General features: G+C 35.9%; 6 protein-coding genes across 12 annotated transcripts; 5 read left to right on the forward strand and 1 right to left on the reverse strand.

Moving 5' to 3' along the window:
- Positions 1-525: 525 nt before the first annotated feature.
- LOC111480784 (replication protein A 32 kDa subunit A-like) lies at positions 526-5,011 on the forward strand. The gene is made up of 10 exons (XM_023125951.1): positions 526-537; positions 1,093-1,203; positions 2,106-2,203; positions 2,289-2,330; positions 2,418-2,495; positions 2,886-2,964; positions 3,069-3,170; positions 3,633-3,706; positions 4,702-4,770; positions 4,863-5,011. Exons 1-10 carry the CDS (start codon positions 526-528, stop codon positions 4,942-4,944), a joined length of 747 nt encoding a protein of 248 aa, XP_022981719.1. The 3' UTR covers positions 4,945-5,011.
- Positions 5,012-6,355: 1,344 nt separating this feature from the next.
- On the forward strand, positions 6,356-6,800 carry LOC111481300 (flowering-promoting factor 1-like protein 2). Its single transcript, XM_023126729.1, has one exon. The coding sequence runs from the start codon at positions 6,387-6,389 to the stop codon at positions 6,759-6,761; it is 375 nt and encodes a 124-aa protein (XP_022982497.1). The 5' UTR covers positions 6,356-6,386; the 3' UTR covers positions 6,762-6,800.
- Positions 6,801-9,136: 2,336 nt separating this feature from the next.
- Positions 9,137-10,409, reverse strand: LOC111481295 (fasciclin-like arabinogalactan protein 14). 3 transcript variants are annotated; one of them, XM_023126723.1, is made up of 2 exons: positions 9,752-10,409; positions 9,137-9,652 (listed from the first exon to the last, which is right to left on the reverse strand). In XM_023126723.1, exons 1-2 carry the CDS (start codon positions 10,399-10,401, stop codon positions 9,229-9,231), a joined length of 1,074 nt encoding a protein of 357 aa, XP_022982491.1. In that variant the 5' UTR covers positions 10,402-10,409; the 3' UTR covers positions 9,137-9,228. The 3 variants fall into 3 exon arrangements, with proteins under 3 accessions (XP_022982491.1, XP_022982490.1, XP_022982489.1); XM_023126722.1 differs by having other exon boundaries at positions 9,137-9,487; positions 9,554-10,409; XM_023126721.1 differs by having other exon boundaries at positions 9,137-10,409.
- LOC111481296 (putative RNA methyltransferase At5g10620) lies at positions 10,385-14,993 on the forward strand. 2 transcript variants are annotated; one of them, XM_023126724.1, is made up of 8 exons: positions 10,385-10,519; positions 11,849-11,928; positions 12,048-12,079; positions 12,313-12,455; positions 12,582-12,648; positions 13,386-13,463; positions 14,078-14,223; positions 14,830-14,993. In XM_023126724.1, exons 2-8 carry the CDS (start codon positions 11,886-11,888, stop codon positions 14,867-14,869), a joined length of 549 nt encoding a protein of 182 aa, XP_022982492.1. In that variant the 5' UTR covers positions 10,385-10,519; positions 11,849-11,885; the 3' UTR covers positions 14,870-14,993. The 2 variants fall into 2 exon arrangements, with proteins under 2 accessions (XP_022982492.1, XP_022982493.1); XM_023126725.1 differs by lacking the exon at positions 10,385-10,519 and having other exon boundaries at positions 11,708-11,928.
- Positions 14,994-15,622: 629 nt separating this feature from the next.
- LOC111481298 (cryptochrome DASH, chloroplastic/mitochondrial-like) lies at positions 15,623-18,282 on the forward strand. 4 transcript variants are annotated; one of them, XR_002718033.1, is made up of 5 exons: positions 15,623-16,018; positions 16,408-16,543; positions 16,631-16,707; positions 16,831-16,952; positions 17,855-18,282. XR_002718033.1 is itself a non-coding variant. In XM_023126726.1 (4 exons), the coding sequence occupies exons 1-3, from the start codon at positions 15,790-15,792 to the stop codon at positions 16,691-16,693; spliced, it is 402 nt and encodes a 133-aa protein (XP_022982494.1). In that variant the 5' UTR covers positions 15,623-15,789; the 3' UTR covers positions 16,694-16,707; positions 16,831-17,054. The 4 variants fall into 4 exon arrangements, 1 of the variants encoding a protein (XP_022982494.1); XR_002718034.1 differs by lacking the exon at positions 17,855-18,282 and adding an exon at positions 17,094-17,399; XM_023126726.1 differs by lacking the exon at positions 17,855-18,282 and having other exon boundaries at positions 16,408-16,517; positions 16,831-17,054.
- Positions 18,283-19,634: 1,352 nt separating this feature from the next.
- Positions 19,635-23,773, forward strand: LOC111481294 (uncharacterized protein At2g24330-like). Its single transcript, XM_023126720.1, has 6 exons — positions 19,635-19,969; positions 20,202-20,468; positions 20,744-20,888; positions 22,101-22,210; positions 22,780-23,206; positions 23,310-23,773. The coding sequence occupies exons 2-6, from the start codon at positions 20,214-20,216 to the stop codon at positions 23,609-23,611; spliced, it is 1,239 nt and encodes a 412-aa protein (XP_022982488.1). The 5' UTR covers positions 19,635-19,969; positions 20,202-20,213; the 3' UTR covers positions 23,612-23,773.
- Positions 23,774-23,893: the final 120 nt, after the last annotated feature.

Here is a 23,893-nt window from a genome sequence, read left to right on the forward strand (position 1 = left end):
GAATAATCCATTTTTGGTCAATGAAATTTAATTGCCGTATGTGTGTAAATAATATGTCTTCGGAAACACGATTATATATATATATATATATATATATTTATTTATTTATTTATTTTATTTTATTTTTTGTTAATACTATGAATAAAAAGGGCTGCCATCAACTTTATTTTTCATTACTGAAAAATAGTGAAAAAAAAAAGACGATAAATAGAAAAACGAAAACAAAATAATAAAATATCATTAGAACTCATGGAATAAGACTGCAAAAAAAACGCATACTAAAGAGTCTAAATTTGAAATATTAAAACTTATGGGGAAAATATTGAAAATTAGTTAAAATAAAAGGGCACACACGGTAAAATTTGCACTATTTTCACATCCATGGCGGATCAACGAAACAAGGCTAGCCCATGAATTTGCATGGACAGAAGTGAATTCATTGGGCTTTGTAGCTCTTCGTCGTTTCGAACCCGATCTGGCTCGGGATCGACAATACTGCTCACGAGATCGGGCGGGAATTCTATAATGGCGGGAAGTGTAAGAGTTTATACTTCGTAGTTCATATATTTGCATCGTAATTCTTTCACATCTTTTTGTTGATTGTTCATTAAGTTTTTACTCGCTGAAGTTTGAAGAATGTTCTCCAGCAGTCAGTTTGATTCCGGCAGTGCGTTTACGTCCTCTCAGATCAATGACTCCTCTTTGTCTGCTTTAAACTCTAAATTTCTGCTCGATCGAGAGAGAATTTCGAAAATGCAGTATAGAATTCGCTCTCAAGGAATCTATACTCGTAAAAGCTGCTGGATAGCTAGAATCCGGCGAAAACGCGAACCTAATTCATTTTTCATTCGCTGGAAGAGAGAATATCAGAGTATATTTAGGTGCGTTCAGAGCAGAGTTAAAATTCTAGAAATGAAGATCAAACTCATAATCGTTATCCTATTTAATATTCGGTCGTAGACAATATTTTGCTTGTCAAATTGGTGGTATTGAATAAAAATGAGAAGAATCTGTGAATAAGATGGTACTTGATAACTGTTCGTTTCATTTTCTACCATTTTCTTTTCATGCATCGTTTAATTCTTAACGCAGAGTCGAGAAACGCCGGGCGTGGTTCCAGTAACGGTAAAACAGATAAGTGAAACTTCCCATTCTGGCGAAGAGAAGGCCAACTTTGTGATCAACGGCGTCGATTTTACAAATGTATGCTTCCTTGCTTTTCTCTCTCACTTTTAGAAACTACTGTCGCTGTGTATATTTATTAGTGTAGCAAACAGATCATAGGCGAGAAATTGCAGTTCAGAATCAAATCTATGTTAACTATATCTGTCAATGTAGTTTACTAGCAATGCTTCAATGTTCGTAAGAGTTTTCAGAATTTTCATTGATTTTGGGCTTCTTTCCTTAAAGATCGAGCTCCCCTTTAGACTCCAACTTCTAAGAAAAACATGATTTATTTGCCAACTCCCAAATTCTTGAATTGTGAGATCCCATATCGGTTGGGGAGGAGAGCGAAAATCTTTACAAAGGTATGAAAATCTAGCAACGAAATTCTTTATAAGGGTGTGGTAGATGCGTTTTAAAAACCTTGAGGGGAAGCTCGAAAGGAAAAGCTCAAAGAGAACAATATTTGCTACCGGTGGGTTTTTACTGTTACAGGTTTAGTCTAGTCGCTGGTTGGATTTCTGTACCTTTTAACCCAAAGAAGCATGGACATTAGCAGAGTGTTGAATGTTGCAATGCAAAGGGAAGGTTGTATAGTTTAGTTTTACAAATTTTATTAATCTGAAAGCTTTGCAGTGTGAAAAATTATCCAACCATATTTTTCAGAAGTAAATGTTTGTGTAAGTAACATATAAATTTTCAGTTCTTCATGAAAAATATCATTTCTTAGAAGACCATGTCTGGCTCCTTGAGACTTGATCCTTTGTGTTTGTATGTATTTCTTGTAGTCTGTAGTTCTTGAGTTTCTACAGACTCTTTTTCATTTCATATGTGGTTACCATTCACCTTAATTCGGGTCCATTTTATAGCTTGAGGATGTCTCTTGAATATTTGTAAATTCTCTTTGTTGTAAATACTGATATTTTAGTTATTGGAAAAAGGTTACAATCGTTGGGAAGGTCTCTGAGAAAGCTGAAAGGAATACTGACATCACATTCATTGTAGATGATGGAACAGGAAGAATTGGCTGCAAAAGATGGTATACTGTTGCAGTTCCAATCTTCCTAAGCCTTTGAACTAAATCTGCTTCATTTACTGAAGAATGTTTGTCAAAATTTATACAGGGTAAACGATACTTTTGACACTAAGCAAATGGATGAAATACAGTAAGTTCTTGTCCAATTTGCTTCTCTTGTGATGATAAATACTTAAGTAGTCTTTATGACCCTTTCTTGGAATTTTTTATGGCATAGAGATGGAATATATGTACTGGTAATTGGGCATTTGAAAATATTTCAAAGTAACAAGCAAATATTTGCATTCTCTGTAAGGTATGGTATTTTAATTCTCTTAAATCTAATTTCATGCGTTTGGGCATGCTTTTGAAGTTAAATGGTTAAGGCTATCATCCTGCTTGGTGATTTTATTGCATGCTGAAACTCGGGATCTCCACATCAAATGAGTTCTAATGATAATATCTTGTTAGTGTTATGTAGTTTCTCTTTGTGAATTTGTGATTGCCTAAAGTTTGTTCTTGAATCTACTGTCCTATGAAGTGTTCTTTCTTTCACCCTCGGTCCCTAGGTAGTTATTGTTTATTGGTAGTGACCAATCTCAAGTGATTATTGGGATGTTGGAAACCGTTCAATGCCAAATTTTGTTTTCCGGTTGTATATTTGATCAACTAACGGGATGATGAATTTGGCTATGGTTTTTTCCAGGCCTGTTACAAATTTTGACGAAATTACCTTCCACTTTATTGAATGCATACATGACCACTTGCGGAATTCTAAGTTACAGGTACTGATTGCTGGACCTCACGTTGATAGTTCTGCTTCTAACTTCTTTTTAGTTATAAGTGAATTTTAGAATTCTAAATTCATTTGTGCTGAAACTGATTGATGCCCAAAGGAGATGTATCGACACAGTTCCAATCCTCGGATTCATCTTTGAAGCCTGCAGTGCAGAGTGGCTCGAGTGGATATCAGACAGCATCTTCAGGACTAGTAAGATTTTTAATCATGAGTGTGACTGTTCTTTAATAGGTAAAAGCCTTAGCCCACTGCTAATAGATATTGTCTGTTTTAGTCCGTTATGTATAGCCATCAGCCTCACAGTTCTAAAACGCATCTGTTAGGGAGAGATTTTCACACCCTTATAAGAAATGTTTCATTATTCTCTCCAACCAATGTGAGATCTCACAATCCATCCCATTGGGGTTCCAGCATTCTCGTTGGCACACCACTCGGTGTCTAGCTCTGATACCATTTGTAACAGTCCAAGCCCACCCACCGCTAACAGATATTGCCGTCAGCCTCACAATTTTAAGATGTATCTGCTAAGTAGAGATTTTCACACCCTATTAAAAAAAATGTTTCGTTCTCCTTTTCAACCAACGTGGTATCTCACGTAATATTTGGTGGATGATTATACAATTTGGAATATAATCTAATAGCTTTTTTCTGCAGTCTTCTGAGCAGCACACTGTTGATGTCAAAACGAACTGTGACGAATTGGTCCTTGACTATCTGCCCTCCAGCGTGTAAGTTGTCCCAGACCATTTTTTCTTTTCCTTTTTGGATTGTCTTCTTTGTTGGCTAATTCCAGTGCATTATTTTACAATGTTTGATTAATCTATCACACCATTGTGAAAATTATCTTATTTATAATCAAATGAATTACAAGAATATGGAAATAGTAATAAATGGAAATAACAATAAATGGAAAGATATCTATGATAATAAGACAAATATTAGATATTTGCCTTATAATAAAATATCAAATATAATATATATGGTAAACTATAATTTATTACTAAATATCCTTAACAATTCTAATAGAGGTTGACTTGTGCTGCCTTTGGCCCGGGAACAAGGTGGTTTTAGAATTAAAGAATTGAATTCCATGGTTGGATGTGACTGAGTCATTCGTGGTCTGCTAGTTATAACTTCTGTGGATAGAAAACCAGACATTAGGTCGGTGGTTGACTGTTGTGTTAGACACAGATCACTTCTGATTATGGGTTTCATAGGACACTCACTCTTAGTTGGCTCTTGGCACAAAATAATAAGGAGACAAGGTTTGACTTTAGGTTCTCAATATTCTAAGTTTCTTGTGGGCCACATTCATTGGAATCTTACAAATATTTTTAATAAGTCCCTGTACGAGTTTAGTTGTCTCGTGAGATTAACCGAAAGAATGCATATATTTTGTCTAAGTACACAAGTCATAAGTTTAGTTTCATTCAATCAAATATTCACTTATGATAAAATAAATCTTTTGTTGTATGAAAACTATTATTATTATGTAATCAATTTTGATAAAAGTTACCTCGAATGGACTAATTTTATGAAATCTAATAAAACAAAATTCATGGTACAAAACCAATATTGTGTTTTAACAAAAAAAAAAAATATATATATATATATATAAAAATTATTCTTTAATATAAATGGCTCTATATATACATATATATATATATATATATATATATAGAAAATGTGTTTTTAATTTGAAGTTGTTGACTATATTTTGCAGTGCAAAAGAAAGAGGAATGCACAGAGATGAACTGTCCCAACAACTGAAAATTCCTTCGGAGAAAATAGTGTAAACTTCTTCCATCCTCATCCTATGTGGTTGGTATGAAAATCAATTAAATTATACAATTTTTGTTTTTTGTTTTTTCTTTTTTCTTTCAGGGACTCCATAAGGTCTCTTGAAGATGAAGGTTTGATATATTCCACCATAGATGAGTATCATTTCAAATCTGCTGCTGCATAGAATTGGTAAGTTTATAGCCTTTTCTTTAATATATGGACATGTTCTAGTTGCTTGCTTGAAACAGATCTAAATTATTATATATATATTTCAGACTCTGGAGTAGTATTTCTAGATTTAATTTTCGAAAAATAAAATAGATGGGTTATTAAATGAGGTTAAGTAAATGGAAGAAATTCTAATTATTTTATATCATAAATTAAAATTAATTTATTTAATTGGTATGATTTTAAATCTCATAATTTGGTTCTCACTTAGTTTTTCTCTTTTTTTTTTTTTTTTTTTTTGGCCAAAAATTCTATTAGGTGAGTTTTTTCTTGGTCAGATTAAAAATTGTCGTAAAGCTCGTCAAATTTAAATATTTATGCTTCCCGTCAAAGTTCGTATGCTTGTATTATTCTTTAAAAAAAAAAATGTTATGTTAATATTCTAAAAATTAATATTATAATGGAAAAAAAATTTAAATGTGAAGCTCATAAAATGGTAGGGAGAAATGAATATGAATAGTGGATAATAATGAATAGAGGAGAATATTAAAGAAAGGAAAGCATATAAAATATAAAATATAAAATATAAAATGAGAACAAAAATAAACAAAAAATGTATAAATAAAATAATGACTACTAAGAAGGAATAAAAATCCAATCCAATGATGAGTGCGCCTTAACCCCGAACCATCTTGACCTCGGCTAAGTTTGGGAAGCCGCTTATCGTCCGTACATCCATTTCAAGAATCAAAATCAAGTCTTTTTAAACAGAATGCGAAAAGCTAAGGGCAAGAAGGAATGAGAAAGGGAGGTCACTTTCAGTCCCATAACCCACCAACACCTTTACCTTACTAACCCTACACTCACCACACCCCACTTCCCATCACGTGGTCAGCTCGTGATCCTATTCTCGGACCAAATTCCTTTTTTTTTTTCTTTTTTTCTTATTCTTATATTTCTATTAATTCAATCTAAGTTGACTCAAAACAAATCAAAAAGTTTTTTCTTTTTCTTTTTTTTAGGAAAAAAAAAATAAAAGTATTTAAAGAGAAACTAACCAAAAACTATCCACCTTTGTGAAAATAATTTTATTTTTTATTTTTAAAAATGGGTGATATTTTAAACAAAAATAATTTAAATGAAAAAATAAAAGAAACCATAAACATAACGGTAATTTGAGATGTATTTCTTATTATTAAATATTAAATATTTAAATTTCTCGTTGAATTTATAATATATATTTAAATAAAAGTTTCCTCAAAAAAAGAACAGCTTCTTGAAAATTCATTTTAAGACCCCAAAAAGGGAAGGGAAAAAAAACATCTAAGAGGCAAGCAGTGGGGCCCACAATTCCCATCCCCTCTCCCCTATAAATATAAACCGCTCACTCAAATCCCTCCAAATCACAATCCATTCCAACAAACCAACACATTTGAGATTCCCATCACCGCGAAAAAAATGTCAGGCGTTTGGGTTTTCCGATCAAACGGCGTGATGCGCCTCGTGGAACACTCCCAAGCCGGCGCTGGCACCGGCACCGGAGCGGACTACTCCTCCTCCGGCGGCGGCGGCGGCGGCGGCGGCGGAAGAAAGAAGGTTCTGGTTCATCTTCCGTCGGGGCAGCCGGTTTGTTCTTACGGATTCCTTGAGAAGATTCTGGAAGGTTTAGGATGGGAGCGATATTACGAAGGCGATCCAGATTTCTTCCAGTTTCATAAGCTTTCTTCCATTGATCTAATTTCTCTTCCAATGGAGTTCTCCAAATTCAACTCCGTTTACATGTACGATCTCGTCGTCAAAAACCCTAACGTCTTCCACGTTCGAGAACCCTAATTTTCTTCCTCTTCCTCTTCCTCTTCTTTTTCCTCCATTATATTCATTCAAATGTGATATTATTATTATTGTAATTTTCAACGCATTCGTCTAGTTTTAGTGTTCGTATCAATGAACGAATGAAAGTTCGTTTAATAAATTTATCTGATTTTTTGTTAAAAAAAAAAAAAAAAAACCAATTAAATTATTTATTTATTTGGAAAAAAATAGAAGTGTGGGCCCCACTAACTTGGGTAAGCAAAGCACTCTCACTTGGAAGAAGGAAACGAAAAAGAAGTGATGGAAACGGGTTTGTATGATACGATGTACCCAGGAAAAATAACACGTGACGCTGAGCTGTCAGGTCCTCGGACCGGGAGGGAGAAGAGGACACGCGGATTTCACGTGACGCACCAACTGCATGCTGCCACGCTGGATAATAGACCGACGTCAAATTTTATTGCCTTTTTAATTTCTTTTGGATTAAGCCAGGGTAGCACGTGATCAATATCGACCCCATTTATTATTTACATTTATTTTAGTTTATAATGATAATAATAAAGGAAGGCCCATTTTTCTAAATTTAATAAAAAAAAATTCTATATTATCTTAAAATTACTTAAAAACTTTCCAAATTTTCAATTAACACCTTTAAATTTAAAAATAAATAAACAGAAGAAAATATTGCAAAAAAACAATTAAATAAATTATTTAGCAAATAATTTTTAAAATATAAAACTAATAAAATTGGGAACAAATTTGAATCAAAACAAAATAAATATCTTGTTTTGGATGTCTCATTGTCTTAAAAGTACATTTCTGACCTTAGGATAAGACCTCCTACAATAAATTATAATTTAATCATTTTTTTAATAAAAAAAATCATAATTTTAATTAATGAGTCCATCTAAACATAATTTAATAATTTTTTTATATATATATATTAGACTCAGAAAACACCTAATTTTGTATAAATTGGGCTTGGTTTCAGTATGAGTACACACACCTAATGTCAAAGGACACAAGAACCATAAACAAAGTTTTCATCACGGTCTTCAATACTCGTGTTTCAAAGGAAAAAAATCGTCTCTTTGAAGGTCAGTATAATTCTCTCCCGAACGCACTATTTATAAAAGAATCAAGTTACTAAAAGTCGAGTTGTCAGTTCATTGTTTAGATTTCAAAGGTGCATATTCGATTCTTGTCTGTGATAGTGTTGGAGCATTGTAATATATAAAGAAATGTGATGAAATGCAAGTTTGTTACCCCACATGGCATCACATGGGCATATGGTCCCTGCAGCATGCATGCACACGTTGATAAGAGTATTAGGGTGTAAGTTGAAGGATCTTCCACTCCACTATACATTTTCTTTTGTCAATTTCTTTGATTCTTTTCTAACCTATGTTTTCATCATTTTCCTTATTTAAAACAAAAAAAAAAGATCTTGTCTCGAATTCATAACCCACTTATCCATTCAGTGATTTTGGTACTGTAACCTATTCAGTTATTTTGGCACTAGATATTCAAAAAATTGGGTACTATTAAGTTTGGATTCAATAATAGACGCATAAAATGGGGTACTATTGAGTCGGGTGGATTCAATAATAGACGCATGTTGGCGACTTTAACCACTCAATGGCTTTGACACTGGACATTCAAAAAATGGGGTACTATCGGATCGGGTGAATTCAATAACAGACGTCGGTTGGCATTCGAGCCTTCTCCATTCAGGGCCTACTTGAAAGAGAATCATACCTAATGGGACAAAGCAAAAAATATTTACTAACAATGTTCAGGACCCACCCGAAAGAGAATTATACTAATGGGACAAAACGAACAATATTTACTAGTGGTGAGCTTAGCGGTTACAACATTACCCGCCCCTCATTAAATTTTTTTGAATTTCTTAGTAAATTTATGTTGAAATTGATGTGGGCATTATATATTCGTGTAAAAATTGCAACATTGTGATCAAAATTGTAACACTTTTTTTTCTTTTTCTTTTTTGTTTTTTTTAAATGAAAATGCATCGCCGTAAATAGTTATGGGCCTAGAGAGGGGAAATGGGGAGATATTGGGCTTGGGGAAGGCTGGTAAGTTTCGTCGTGGGCCGTCAGCATCCCATTAAAGCCCAACATCTTACATTCGATTCTATGAGAGAACTATATAAATGGGCCTAAATGGAATTAGAGGCCCATTTTCCAAAATTGTAATTATTCGTGGATTTTATCAAATAATATAATTTTTTTTTATGAGATTTTATTAAATTATAAAAAAAATAAATATTAAATCATAAGAACAAAATTGAATCTTTTAAAATTAAAAGAACTAAACTTCTAATTTTTTCTAAATTCAAATATTTAATTAAACTATTACAAATGAAATTATTGGGGAACAATCTCTTGAGATTTCATTGCAGAAGTATTGATTTAGTTCATAACTTTCAACTCAATCTTCAAAGTATGACCGCACTGGCTTTGAGCGCTCAGAGAGCCAGAAACGACGAGATCACCGCCAGAACTGTTGCAGCTCCGATGAACCTACCGCTTGAGGCGCCAGAATCATCGCTAGGTCCTGGTGCAGCCGCATCATACTTGTCGTCATCGGTCGCATCCGGTGAATCGGCAGCGGGCTTTGGCGGAGAGCTCGCCGGTGAATCGGCAGCGGGATTTGGCGAAGAACTCTCTGGTGAATCGGCAGCGGACTTCGGTGACAGGCCTGGAGCATGAGCACTTGATGGAGACCTAGCGCCCGGAGCTTGAGCACTTGATGGAGACCTAGCGCCCGGAGCTTGAGCACTTGATGGAGACCTAGCGCCCGGAGCTTGAGCACTTGATGGAGACCTAGCGCCCGGAGCTTGAGCCCTTGATGGAGACCTGGCGCCCGGAGCATGAGCCCTTGATGGAGACCTGGCGCCCGGAGCATGAGCCCTTGATGGAGACCTGGCGCCCGGTGCATCAGCCTTTGATGGAGACTTGGCGTAAGGAGCCGGTGCCTTTGATGGAGACTTGGCGGCCGGAGCATCAGCCTTTGATGGAGACTTGGCGGCCGGAGCCGGTGCCTTTTTAGGAGATTGGACCGGAGCAGACGCCTTCGGTGGTGGTGCTAGTGGAGTGGAGTGGCTTGGCTTGGAATCGATTCCAGGAACCTGAATCGGAGAAGTGATCTGAAGAACCGAGATGTTGTACGGCTGAGCAGCAACAGATCTCAACAATTTCGACTCGGCCTGTGCTCCTTTCACAGCGGAACCGAACGCAACCTCGCCTTCATTAGTCAGCGTAACCTTGAGAAAACCTTGCTGATTCATGGCGATGCCAGTGGTCTGAAACAGAGTGGTGAGAACGGAAGTATTATCGCTCGCCAATGTTGCAAGTTTCTTAGTATCGTAGTAGTCAAGAAGAACGTGAACGCTCAAGATCCGCTTCACGACGTCCAATGGCTTGCCGGAGAGGCTAGAAACGGCACCGTTGTCGAGACCAAGGACGGTGAGAGTCAAGCGGCTGTTAATTTCATCGGCGAGTTTGGTTTGTGTGAGTAAATCGTTGAAATTGGTGAAATCAGGGAACTGGCTGAGGAGCTTAGTGATATTGAAAGCCGATGCGGCGGATAAGAGGAGGAAATTCACAAGAACGGCAGTGGAAATAGCTCTGGAATCCATTGTTATTCAATGATTGCTTGTTTTCTCAATTTTTTCAATGCATCCACTCCAAATCCGAGACCATTGAGCTTGTTGAATCACAGTGACGATGGAACGGGATTTTTATAGCAGCTGAAAGGTATGAGTACTCATTTCTGTTTGTTTGGCTGGCAGTAAAATTCTCACTGAAATTTTCTTTTCCGGGAAAATTGTTGATTCATAGTTTGAAATTTGGACATAGTGATGAAGATGAGAAAATCATGTTGAGTTGCCTGACTGTTGAACACTCCTTCCTCTAAATCTGTTTCTTTATCATCTAAATTTAGAAAACTTGTTTGCAATCCATTTGAATTGAGTTTATAATTGAATGTTCTGATAAATTATAATTTTAATTTTTTAATAAAATGTTTGTGGGTATAGTTTAACTTTGTTTTGCAAATCATAGTTTAGTAATAGAAGTTACATTTTAAGTTTCTTCTACTTAACTCGATCAAATGATTATATATATTCAGATTTTCAAAGTGTTCGTCCGTGAATCCGATCTCATCGAAATTTGCTTGCCATTTTTGTCATCCTTCGAAAAAGATATTACCTCTTGACGGGTGTCGGTGTGTCGTCGCATGCACCCTATTGTCCTTTGTCATCTTCACCATTGATATCCATATTGTTCTTCATGTTCTCTTTTGAGCACTCAACCTTAAGTGGTGTTCCTTCCTAATCATCTCTAAATGCAATCGAACGATGAATTGAATTGAATTGAAAATAGATCAAATTACTTGTAGAGGAAGGACGTTTTATTAAATGGAGTAGAAGCTTTGATAGGTTCTCGAGTTCTCCATAGCCACACAAAACTCGATAAAAAACGTGGAGCCACACCTCAATAATAATAAAAAAAAAAATGGTTATATTTCGAGTCTACCCACAATGAGGTTAAGACCTCGTTAATTAAATGTTTTAAAAAGGACGTTTTACCTCAATAGTTTGTCCAGTATTATCCTCGACTTTTGCCTATATCAGGAGGTGACAATCTCAAACTCGATTGTGGAGATAAGAAAACTTGTCCTTAATGTGATGGTAACGGGCGGAGGCCTTCTATTTTCTTGCCCGGTTGTAGAATCTCGTACTAGTTAGGTTATGGTTAGAATCTTCGTAGGTGTCGTGTAAAGCTGTCTTTTTTAAATGTGGAGTATTCTTTTAAAAAAAATTGAGATATTTTTAAAATATTTAAAAATATAAGGGTACTACAAAAATATTGACGTTTTTTTAAATATTTTTTTAACGGTTTTTTTAATTATGATTTTTTTTAATATATATTTATGAAAATTTTTGAATATCATTGAGACAAAATTGGATTTTATATAATTTAGCCAAAATAAAATTGTCGCAAAATTCGTAATTTTAATAAAATTTGTTCTCTTTTTCTCACGGGGGCAACTTGCTAACTGACACGTCGTCATCTCCGTCTTAGCCCGAGGGGTCTGGTTTCTGCAATCGGCTTCTTATCAATGGTTACTGCTCTCTGTGCTACCATTTCCGCTTCTCCTTCAGGTATCATCGTTTTCTCTACAAGAGATGGAAAAAAAAAAACCCCTAGAATTTGACCTAGGTTTTGTTCGTCTATGTTCTTACTGGCGTTGTGTAATGTTTCTCCGATTTCGAGCTTTCAGTTGGACGTTGCAAGTACACCGGTCAATCTGTGGTACATTTCTTGTTTCTTTCTGTAAATTTAGTTTCGTTGTTTGGTTCGTGTGATTTTTGTCTTCGTTGTGATTCTTTTTCCTTTTTACGGTCTCAGTCGTTCGATTGGCGTTTAGTTGAGTTTTGCAATTCCATTTTGTTAATATCTGATATATTTGGCTGAGATTTCAGTGTGATTGAGGCTCTGGATGACTGAGTTTTAACTGAGATTAGGCTTTTATGGACAATGAACAGAGAGCGGTGCCGATACGCGTTTTAACTGTGGGGAAGAAGAGGTCTCGTGGCGTTCAGCTTCTCATTGATGAGTATATTGACAAGCTCAATAACTACTGTAATGTGGAAGATGTTCAACTGCGATCAAATCCTAGAAATACGCGGTATGTGATTGTACGGTTGGTTTTCATTTATCAGTCTTCTTATTTACTCTCGAACTTTCAATCTCTGATGAATGATGCTAATCTTAATGAATGCTTTTCATTCTATGATTCGTTCCTGTATTATAGGGATGCCAGAGCTCAGGTTGATGATGAAGACATAGCTGTTGTGAATCTTCTCAAGTCCGACGATTGGGTTTATCTCATAACATTCATTTTCGTCGAATCATTACGAGTTTTGTTATTCTGGCTGTGCTCTTTTATTTGATAACTAGTTTAGAACTCTCTTTGTGAGACCTCACATCGATTAAAGAGGGGAACGAATGCCAGAGAGGACACTGGACTCCAAAAGGGGTGGATTGTGAGATCCTACACTGGTTGGAGAGGGAACAAAGCATTCTTTACAAGGGTGTGGAAACCTCTCTCTAGTTTAGAACTAGTTTAGAGCTTTCCCTGTGAGATCCCACATCGATTGAAAAGGGGAACGAATGCCAACGAGAATGCTGGGCCCCGAAAGAGGTGGATTGTGAGATTGCATATCGGTTGGAGAGGGGAACAAAACATTCTTTGTAAGGGTGTGGAAACCTCTCTCTAGCATACGTGTTTTAAAACCTTGAGGGGAAGCCTGAAAGGGAAAGCCGAAAGAGGACAATATCTGCTAGGAGTGGGTTGGACTGTTACAAATCTCTTTCTCCATCCCTCAATTACATCATTCTTTTGCCAGCTAAAGTGTGAAAGAACATTGATTTCTTGTACTTTTTACTTCAAAAACATGGATCATAGTGCTTCTTTTTCAGAAAAGAAATATAGTTTGCTATGTGCTTTGATTTTATTTTTAGCCCTTCTTCTAAAACTGATCTTTAAAATAGTTTATAATGGTCGTGCTTACTGCTTACAGTGTGTACCATATCCATTCTGCATATGCACCTTCAGGTTGTGATGTTGGATGAGAATGGGAAAGAGATATCCTCCGAGCAGATGGCTGAGTTGGTGGCAGATGCAGGCAATACAGTGAGTACCATCTCCAATTCAAATCAATGGGTTGCATTGTTATCATCAATTCATCTTTACTAGATTGATTCCTAATAGTTCAAAGTTCAAAGTTAGTTGCTAAAGCCCCATTTGAGAACGGATTGGTTTGGTTTTTTGTTTTTGAAAATTAAGCTTATAAATACTACTTCCACCTATGGATTTCCTTGTTTTGTTATCCACTTGTTACATCTATTTTTAAAAATTGAGCCAAGTTTTGAAAAACTAAGAAAACTAGTTTTCAAAAACGTGTTTTTGTCTTTGGATCTTGGCCAAGAATTTGTTTTCTCAAGAGAAATGATACGAAAATAAACATAATTTTCAAAAACAGAATAGTTATCAAACAGGACCCGAGGAGTTTGGACTAGAAATTGAGAGTTTTGCTTTGAGGCACCTCTAAGTTAAACCAGCCCACATGTTCCACCTCCATGTCAGTCTAGATCTTAATATGTAACAGTCTCCTGCTTTCTAATTTGATGTTAATAAAGTTTTGTATTAATCACCATGGTTTAATTGTTTCTGTAATCAAATTTGTTAGAACTATGGGTGCATCCCAGAATGAAAATGGCATTTCTTATGTTTCTTCTTCTCTGCAGGGTGCTTCAAGATTATCATTTTGCATTGGTGGACCTTATGGCCATGGACAACAACTGCGACAACGAGCTAACGTATCGATCAAGCTGTCCTCCATGGTCTTAAATCATCAAATTGCAGTACTTGTGCTTATGGAACAACTTTACAGGTACTTTTTTTTTTCCTTCTCTTCTAATCATTAGTGCATTTCGCGTTTCATTTGCAACATCAAATGCTCCTCAAGCAAAGTTTTCCCAAAATGATGTGTTGGGTGGAGTATCCACTTACATTAATGTGATCTAGTACAATAAAGTAACAAGTATTAAGTATTGCAGAGTGAATATATAGGAATCCAAATCCCCGAATTACTCAGATTATGATCTTCTACATCCTAGGTCTTCCCATTTCTTCATCTTACTTATGTTCTTTTTATAGCATTCAGACCGAATGATTATGAAATTACGTCGATACTTCCTCATATTACGAATAATGTAGGAGACATCTCTATTTTTTTTCTTGAGAATCTCGGCGAATAATGAACCTCTGGTTTATAATGAACTCAAGAGGTTAGACATATAAAATACTGTGGGACTTTCAGTTTTGCTCAAATCAGCCAAGAATCATGATGCTCCTCTTTCTCTCTATCTCCGCCTAGAGATTATTCAAACCTCAGTTCAACCCTGAAAAGCACACAAAACTAACAATGCACCATCTTTGCATCTGCGAAGCTTTTTGTATTATATAATGCTTATTCTGAATATATGTATTCTTTTAGGTCATGGACTATTCTGAAGGGTCAGAAGTACCATCATTAGTAGCAGTGTTCGTATGGTATTTTCGTATCTTTTTTTTTTTCTTCGAAGAGACGCTTTATTGTAGTTTAGTATTATGTCGGGATGAATATTTAGAAGTTTAAATATCATTTTGGTCCATGTATTTTTAGTTCCATTTCATTATTATAGTCTCTTATCACCGGATGAGGCATCGTCTTCCCTATCTAACGTAGTTGTACCACATGCAGCTCATCAAAATGAAAAGGGTGAGGGGAGTTCCGCCCCGGGGCTAACCCTTGAGCAGTATTCACTTTTTTTTAAGAAAATTTGTAATAGGTGACAGAGGTTAGTTTTGTGTTTTTAAAAATTATGTTTACTTCTTCATGGTTTTTTCAATACATATTTCACCTTTTCAGAAAAGCATATTTCATTTCTTAGCAAAATTTCAAAATCACAAACAATTTATTATTATTACTTTTTTTTTAAAAAAATTGTTTAGATTTTAAAAATATTTATAAAATGCATATTAAATTAGGGCTCGGCTTTTAATTTTGGATTACCGGACCTCTAAAACGGCGTTCGTATACAACGAAGAAAACGGTCAGGTTGAAAATTACGCGCGTTTTATTAAACGGGAAAATTGTAAGCTGGCGTTCAAACGTAACAAAGCAAGTTCTTCTGTAGACACAACACCACGTCACAGCCTACTTTAATACACGTGTCATCATCTCAGCTTATTAGATCTTCAAAGGGCAACTTTAGTCCACGTGTCAGCATTTCAAGAATGGAATCCCATTCTCGTCTCTTCAATTGTTGAAAACACTCCCCAATTCTTCCTCTCTGAAACCGGCGGCCCAAATTGCCTCGAAATCTGCTTGCTATCAAATTTTCCGACGAATCTCGTTCATGAATTCGAGCTCGAAGCTAGATTCTAGGTCGTCGTCGTCCTAGAATTGGAGGAGATGGACCGGATTGCGGAACAATTATTCCGGCGGTATTCGTCTCCTTCGTCTTCGGGTGTTAAAAGAGGAAAAGGAATCGCCCTTGTTTGGTTCAGAAATGGCCTCCGTGTGCTGGACAGTGAGGCTCTGTATAAGGCCTGGGTTTCGCCCGAGGCTGTGTTGCCGGTGTATTCCGCTGATCCAAGATCTTTTGGTTTTACCTGCTACTTCGGATTCCCTAAAACTGGAGGTTTGTTTCTGAATATCTTCTTCACTGTTGTTACTGATAAAGATGATCGTGTAATTTGTTTGAATTTATGCGTCTCTTGTTGAGATCTGAACTGGTGGATTTTTTGTTCTATTACTTGTTGTAACTGATCATGAAGCGATTCTGTTCCGTGTAATGTTCATAGCTCATTACTACTACTTGAGCGTAATGGAGCTCTTGCTCATCGGGTTTAGGTCACGTCTTCTCTTCTTGTAGTCCAAATTATTGAGGCTATTTTTGAAAAAATTCATGGCTATGTAGCAGTAAGTTACGAATTATGCTGGAAATTTCTTAAGCTATTTGTTGAATCGCTGTTTAAAATTAAGATTTCAGCGTTTCAACGATTATATAATTTCCTCCCTTTCTGGCAGCAATGAGAGCACAATTTATTGTTGAATGCTTGGCCTTAACTTGCTTATTCAATAATGGGAAGCCTGAAGAAATTCTCCCTTCTCTTGCAAAAGCCCTCGGTGCCCACACAGTTGAGAAAATTTAATAGCCATCCTTGTATGTTTGAAGGATTGTTCTAATATGGTTATTATTATTACATCAAATTTTCTCTTTGTGATTTGACAAACGATTTGTTTTCTACAGGTTGTTAAGGGCATGAGGTTCATTGGGGGCGAGAAAGCAGGTCTCTCCAGAATTTATGAGTAAACTTCTGGAAAAAGGTGAAAATTGGTGCTCCCTGTTCTTCTTGTTTTATATTAACCAGACATTGTACAAGGAATGGATACACCCAATGATGAGTTCAACCATTTGCATCTCTTTACTTTTCTCCCCTTGCTATTTAGGATTCACGACTGATGAGGAAACAAGCAATCAATGGGATGTTAGGACCTGGCTACGCTACAAAATGTTGAGGATTATCGAGAGGAGTAGTCCTACATTGACCACATTGGCTAGTCCCAAGCAAGTAAGTGCAGATTTTCTTCTGAATGAATTTTGTACATTATAAAAGTTTTCCAAGCGAATGGCTGTTCTTAAAGGTGCTAGACAATGCAAATCTATCTTCTAAGAACACCTTCTTATTCTTTGGATGGTGTGCCACAATCAGTTTGTGTTGACTCAAAAGTTAGGAGGTTGGTAGAGGAAATAAGATCAAAGCAGGAGTTCAACATTTCTGTAGTGCAATCTAATTACAAGGTAGAAACACGAAAAACTTGCACAGTACATCCTTCTTTTTTACCGGTCCTTGCAGGATAAATGGTATTCAACTTGTTAAATCCCACATCGGTTGGAGAGAGAAACGAAATATTTCTATAAGGGTATGGACACCCCTCCCTAGTATACATGTTTTAAAATTGTGAGGTTGACGACGATATATAATGGGCAAAAGTGGATAATATCAACTAATGGTGGACTTGGGCTATTACAAATGGTATCAGAGCCAACCATTGGGCGGTGTGCCAGTGAGGACGCTGGCCCCCAAGAGAGTGGATTATTAGATCTCACATCGGTTGGAGAGGAAAACGAAGCATTCCTTATAAGGGCATGGACACCTCTCTCTAGTATACACGTTTTAAAATTGTGAGGTTGATGACGATATGTAATGGACCAAAGCAGACAATATCAACTAGAAGTGGGTTTGGACTGTTACAAAGCCATTCATAGGTCATATCAATTTTGTTCATTGTGTCTTTATCGGATTGGTTATGATATGGTAGACTAAGACACTAGAGTGACTAAAATTATGTCAAGTAGGCAATACGTCGTTGTTGGGCTCAAATTTTCTTTGGATTACAAGTCCCCCATTTCCTATGGAAGTATCTTTTCTAGTATATGCTAATCTGTGTACAACGATTATATACTTGTCAGGCGCAAACGTACGATCCCGAGGGTGAATATGTGGCGTATTGGTTGCCAAAGCTATGAATGTTACCCAAAGTTAGGGGCATTTCCCAAGAAAAATGTTAGCAATGAACATGTTGTACCTCTACAATTTTGGAATTTTGGAATGTCTAAGTCCACTACCAGTCGATATTGTCTTATTTGGGCAATCTATCTTAGGCTTCTTTTAAAGTTTTTAAAAGGCGTCGGCTAGAAAGAGATTTATACACCCATATAAAAAATGTTTCGTTCTCCTCCCCAACCGACGTGGAATTTTCTAGCTGGTGAAAGGAAGTCCCCGAAGCCAAGATTCTGCAATAAGTAAATTAAAATTCCCCACACTTTACTTCCATAATCTCCATTCTTTCTTTTCTTGACCAAAAGATTTGCAGGAAAAGAGATGGCTTTGTTCACAGGAGAAGGATACTACATAGAGCCTGGACATTACAAGTAAGATTATTCACTCTATTTTGATCTTATTTCATGACTTTCACCCTGAAATAAGCAGACTTAGAAAACATTCAATACATTCATGCATGAGTTAGACTTTATTTGGTCGTTCGAACTTTTAAGAAGGTAATAATTTAGTCCATGAACTTCGATCTATAACCATTAGTTCACGTATTTTAAATTTGTAATAATTTAATTCATACTATACATTGAAATTCAAGGCTGATTTTTACTGTTTAATGATTTAGCTCTAATAGCTTATTTGCATATTAAATTTCATTACATTTTACGACGGTAAAATGTATGACTCAACAGTCAAAGCATATATGGTAATAATATATAGCAACCCATCAATTTTGGGATAACAGAATTAGATATAGGATTCACAATCTTCCAAAAATGGAAATAATCTCAATGCTTTGATTGTGACAGTCACCCTCTTTCTTCTCAACAATGGCGGCATATTCTTTTACCTGTCAAAATTTAACTTCTAAACTAACAAAATGAGGTTTTATTTGTGTAATAATTTTAGAGGTTAGTTTAATGCAATTTGGAAAATTAATTAAAATGTTATAATTGAAGCAAATGAAGATATATATATATATAATTAAAAAGAAGAGTCAATAAATTAATTTTTTTTTTATAGATGGAGGCATAGACGCTAAAATTAGTATTGAATTTATATCCAACGGTGGGTGGGGGAGTCGTCATAATTAAATTTCTCTATTCATTTAAGTTTCCTATTATAATAACAATAATTTCCCACTCCTTCGTCACAATAAATAAATAAATTAAATAATTTCCCACCTCATTTTATTTCCCAACTTGATATTTATAATTTATACCATTAAAAAAAATAGAGATATTGCTAAATTATATATATATTTTTAATTAAAAAAAAAACCCATAAACCATTCTTAAAACAATTTTCGATCACAAATTAGGCTTCAAAATTTTACCGATAAAAATATCTTATCAATTAAAATTGGCTCAATTATATATATAAAAAACCTAATATATGACTTAATCACCAATATTATTAACCCAATGGTTATTCATTCATTAACTAAAAATTATATATTATTGATGGGATTAGAATTTTAAATTATTCTATATAAAATAAAAGATTAGATTAAAAAATAATTTGAATAAATTAAATTAAATATTTTTATTTTATATAAATAATTGGCTTTTGGAATTAAATTGCAAGGGTTCGAATTGGGAATTGGAAGGTCGTGGAGCACGTGCGAAGTGGGGCCCGCCCAGTCGAGGCAAAGAAATTAAAAATAATAAAAATAATAATAAGAGAGAGAAAAATACGAAACTTAGGGGGAGGAGGAAACACTGAAGATGAAGAAGCAAAGCGAGAGCCCTGAAGAATTTTGAAGCCTTCTTTTTTTTCTTTTTTTTTCTTTTTTTTTCAATTTTCTCATTTCCCCTCGACACGCTCACTACGCGAAGAATTCAGTTCCTCTCTCTCCCATCTTCTTTCTGGTTGATTTTCTCGCAGCTTTACGTCTCCATCACGGTCTCTGTTTACCATTTCATATTTATTTTTGTTTCTCTCTCTCTCTCTCTCTCTGTGATCCGGAGAGGAGGACGATTGGTGAAGCAATTCATTGAAGTTATCAAATCCGGATCGACGATTATCAGGTGTGTTCTAGATCTGATGCTTTTTTCTTCATACTTCTCGTTTTCTGACTGTTCGGCGGATGTTACGCATCCGGTAATTTACTCTGTTTGCGAAACTGATACTCGTCGATCAATCCGTTTGTGTTTAATTACTTGAATCACTGGAGAATCGGTGGTTGTTTGTTTTTTTGTCGGATGTTCATTTAGATTCTCACGTATTCGTGTTCGTGTTGATGATATGTGATTTTTGTAGGTAATTTGTGATATGGCCGAGGAAAAAGCTGCCGCGGGAGAAGGCGAGAAGAAGGATACTGTTGCGGATGTAGCCGGGAAGAAGAAATCCCAGGGGATTTTCTCGCGGCTTTGGAATGGTATCTTCCGAGTACGTGGCGATGATTTTGAAAAGAGACTTCAACACATTTCTAAGGAAGAAGCTGCTGTGCTTGCTAGGTTGAAGCGTAGATCCCTAACCTGGCGGAGAATGGCCAGAAATCTTATTATATTTTCTGTCATTTTTGAGGTAATCTTGTTTTTCGATTTTATTTTTAGTAATAGTATGTTTTCCAGCATTGCCACTGTTTTGATCGACTACGTTAGGTTGCTTTTTCTATACCATTTGCGGTAGTTTGTGTCAATGTGGCTGAATTGCATTCTACATAAGACTTCTTTGTCCATCCAACTCTGTTCATCTCTTTGCAATGTACATACTTCTAAAAGAATTCATTTGCGGATTTAATTTAGATTTCCTGAAGGATTTTTCAGTGATATATATATATATATTTTTACAATTTTCAGATTATTGCAGTCTGTTATGCTATCATAACTACAAGAGCTGTAGATATGAACTGGAAGATGAGGGCGTTTAGAGTTTTACCCATGTTTCTTTTGCCTGCATTATCAACTCTGGCTTATACGACATTTCTTAGCTTCACAAGAATGTGTAAGTTTCTACTTGATTTTCTATTATTGGCATTTCTCCATAGGGTTTTTATTTTTCTTCATTCCCTTGACGTATTTGAGGGTTCTGTTTGATTATGCTCTGTGCTTACTCTTTACTTTTGTCTTAATTGATCTTATTTCTTTGTTAAATAGCGATTATGTTAATGGTTAACCGTTATCGAGTGTGCTTGAGTTGGAAAATAATGAAGCTAATTTGATTGAGTTTGCTTGCTGTTAGTGCATGATTCCTGGGCATGGAGATGAAGCTCAAAGGCCAAAGCAGGAATAAGAATAGTCTTATGTTTAATAGAATACTAGTTTAGAGTGGCTTTTGACCAGCATTATGAGCTTTCTGAAAAAGTTCTTTTGATGATAGGACCCCTTAAGACTTGTCCAGAAAATATTTTACCAATGAAGGGTGAGTACAGTACATATTAAATTTGCTGAAACTTTTTATGACAAACTCGATATAGGAAGAGATGTCATAGATTTATATCCTGTTTTTAACACAATGCACACAAATGATGAGATAGCAGCATCAATGGTAACTTGTCATTCAGTTTATCATTTTTATTCAGTTTCCCAGGGTGAAAGTACGTAGAAAGACCTTTTCCACCATAGGAATCTTTCTATTTTTCTACGCAGTTTGTCATAGAAATTTTTAGATGGAAGGTATAAAACATTAGAATGCTACAGAGAATGTGTTGCATCAGAATTAACTTACCTCCGTCTGAAGCCTGACTTTTCTTCCATTTACTTGGTGTCCTGACACAATTTTTAGGCTGTAAAATAGGTTGTGTGTTTGCTGTTTTTATTTTGTTATTTTTCTTAGTTTGTAGTGATGGATATCTCTTGTAATTCTTGCTTTCTTAAGATTGTGCATTCTGCCTAGAATTAGGTGGTGTTCTACTGATGAACACTTGTATCTGCCATCTGCTTCCAACAATGAACATATGAAGTGAACATTCTTGAGCCCCATCTAGATTCTAGTAGTGTTGCTTCTTTCTATTGCTATTGATATTTTGTCTGTCTTTCGACTGAAAGGCAATTTGAGATTTATTCTCCTGTCTTGGTTATGATTATCTAACTAAGTGATCTCAGTTGATGATGTTTAAGACCTTATCTCAAATTGTCGGGTTGGGTCAGGTGGCATGTCGGAAATTAGGATAATTTTGAATATTGATGGATTTATAACTTTTTGACAACTTAATAGGTGATCGGAAGGACCAGAAAACTCTTGAAAGGCTGCGAGCTGAAAGGCAAGCTAAAATTGATGAACTTAAGGAAAAGACTAATTATTACATTACTCAGCAGCTCATCCAGGTAATTCTGTTCTGTTTATCCACTATATTTTCCTCTCTTAGCATGGGATTTATTTTATCTTTGAGTCTCTTGCATATCTAAAGAGACCATCTATCTATCTAAACCTTATCAGTTTACACACTCTTCAAAGCACACTTTCCTGTTTTTTAAATAACTGCGTACTTTAGGAAGTCGTTAAATTGGATTTTCGATATCTGCCTATCACTATTAGACTAAATGGACGCATGCTAATATTGATGTAAGTTGGTTGATATTCTATTCCTTATCAAGTATGTAACCTCTTTGTTACAATTGTGGATAGTAAATGAAAAATGTTCTTGTAAAGTTTGCTTAAGCTCTGGAAATCTTCTGTTTTATTTGATGATAAGATGACACCAAGATGGTCTTTTGGGGTTTAAAGCTTAATTCTGGGAATGACTGTTGTTTGTTTATGAGGCTCATGTTTCCAACTGGTTTGAACAATATTGCTAAAGTGGTGCAGCCCTTTTTGATCTTCATAGCCCCATCATCTTCTTGATTTTTCTGATGAGGATCCATATAGATAGTTTATGTTCCCCTTTTTCTGACAGAGATATGACCCTGACCCTGCGGCAAAGGCAGCCGCTGCAACTGTATTGGCTTCCAAGTTGGGAGCAGATTCAGGCTTAAAGGTTCATTTGGGCGATGAATCAAATCTTAATGTTCCGTCAGGGAAGAGCAATGACGTTGAATTTGTACCACCTGGTGGTGGGCTTCGGAACAGAAAACAAGGTCACTCCCGTTCCAGTAGCGCGGGTAGTGGTTCGTTGCATCATCATGATGAAGCTGCACGACGATCTGCAGTATTTGAAGGTCGTCAGGCTTCTGAGGCTAATCAGTTGGTTGTCGATCATTACAATCCCCAAGGACCAGCTGTGAATGATGGAGGATGGTTAGCTCGAATCGCTGCATTGCTTGTCGGAGAGGATCCAATGCAGTCTTATGCACTCATCTGTGGCAACTGCCATATGCACAATGGTGAGTGATCCTATTCTATCTACCCTTTTCAACACACTCTTTTCTTCAATACATGCGCAGAACAAGGATGATTGTAGTTTTATCTCTTTTTTATCCTCTGTAGGACTTGTCAAGAGGGAAGATTTCCCATTCATTACATACTACTGCCCACATTGTCATGCCTTGAATCGTTCCAATCAATTGGACGAACAAGTTTCAGGCAACAGTAGTCCCGGTTCTGACTCTGTTAGAGCAAAAAACACTAGCGACGCCACAAATACTCCCAGATCCGTTATCGATGGTGTACTCGCCAGCAATCTTCACACAGAAACAATCTCTGAGACTCAGGACACTGTCGAAGAGACAGAATCTGAAAGCGTAGTTAGCGAAGAAGAAGAAAAGGTACGCATTGCCAAAACGACATAGCATTATAATAAATACAACACGGAACTAGAGTTTGATCATTGCTTGAACTTGTTATCCTTTGTTCATATTGTGAGCATTATTGAGCAGCGCACTATTTTCATAGTTTGCTTCCTGCTTGGTGTTGAGGTGAGTATCTTTTCCTTCTGCCTTTTTCCTCCTTAGAGTTGATGATGTATACATAGGTTACATGGATTTTGTTGTAGTAAACATGTAAAACTGTTGAGTTTTTTCTTACTTTTAATGGATTCTTTTTTTTTTTTTTTTTTTTTTTTTTTTTTTTTT

This window comes from Cucurbita maxima, unplaced genomic scaffold (genome assembly GCF_002738345.1).
Source record: "Cucurbita maxima cultivar Rimu unplaced genomic scaffold, Cmax_1.0 Cma_Scf00006, whole genome shotgun sequence".
Lineage (NCBI taxonomy): Eukaryota > Viridiplantae > Streptophyta > Magnoliopsida > Cucurbitales > Cucurbitaceae > Cucurbita > Cucurbita maxima.

Coding starts and splice junctions, on each gene's coding strand:
- LOC111480784 (XM_023125951.1), top strand. Junction 2,204..2,288: donor AGAATTGGCTGCAAAAGATG/GTATACTGTTGC, acceptor AAATTTATACAG/GGTAAACGATACTTTTGACA. Junction 3,707..4,701: donor GACTATCTGCCCTCCAGCGT/GTAAGTTGTCCC, acceptor TATATTTTGCAG/TGCAAAAGAAAGAGGAATGC.
- LOC111481300 (XM_023126729.1), top strand. CDS start 6,387: ATGTCAGGCGTTTGGGTTTTCCGATCAAACGGCGTGATGCGCCTCGTG.
- LOC111481295 (XM_023126721.1), bottom strand. CDS start 10,401: ATGGATTCCAGAGCTATTTCCACTGCCGTTCTTGTGAATTTCCTCCTC.
- LOC111481296 (XM_023126724.1), top strand. CDS start 11,886: ATGGTTACTGCTCTCTGTGCTACCATTTCCGCTTCTCCTTCAG. Junction 11,929..12,047: donor CATTTCCGCTTCTCCTTCAG/GTATCATCGTTT, acceptor TCGAGCTTTCAG/TTGGACGTTGCAAGTACACC. Junction 13,464..14,077: donor TGGCAGATGCAGGCAATACA/GTGAGTACCATC, acceptor TCTTCTCTGCAG/GGTGCTTCAAGATTATCATT.
- LOC111481298 (XM_023126726.1), top strand. CDS start 15,790: ATGGACCGGATTGCGGAACAATTATTCCGGCGGTATTCGTCTCCTTCG. Junction 16,019..16,407: donor CGGATTCCCTAAAACTGGAG/GTTTGTTTCTGA, acceptor CCTTTCTGGCAG/CAATGAGAGCACAATTTATT. Junction 16,518..16,630: donor AAGCCCTCGGTGCCCACACA/GTTGAGAAAATT, acceptor TGTTTTCTACAG/GTTGTTAAGGGCATGAGGTT.
- LOC111481294 (XM_023126720.1), top strand. CDS start 20,214: ATGGCCGAGGAAAAAGCTGCCGCGGGAGAAGGCGAGAAGAAGGATACT. Junction 20,889..22,100: donor TCTTAGCTTCACAAGAATGT/GTAAGTTTCTAC, acceptor ACAACTTAATAG/GTGATCGGAAGGACCAGAAA. Junction 22,211..22,779: donor TTACTCAGCAGCTCATCCAG/GTAATTCTGTTC, acceptor TTTTTCTGACAG/AGATATGACCCTGACCCTGC.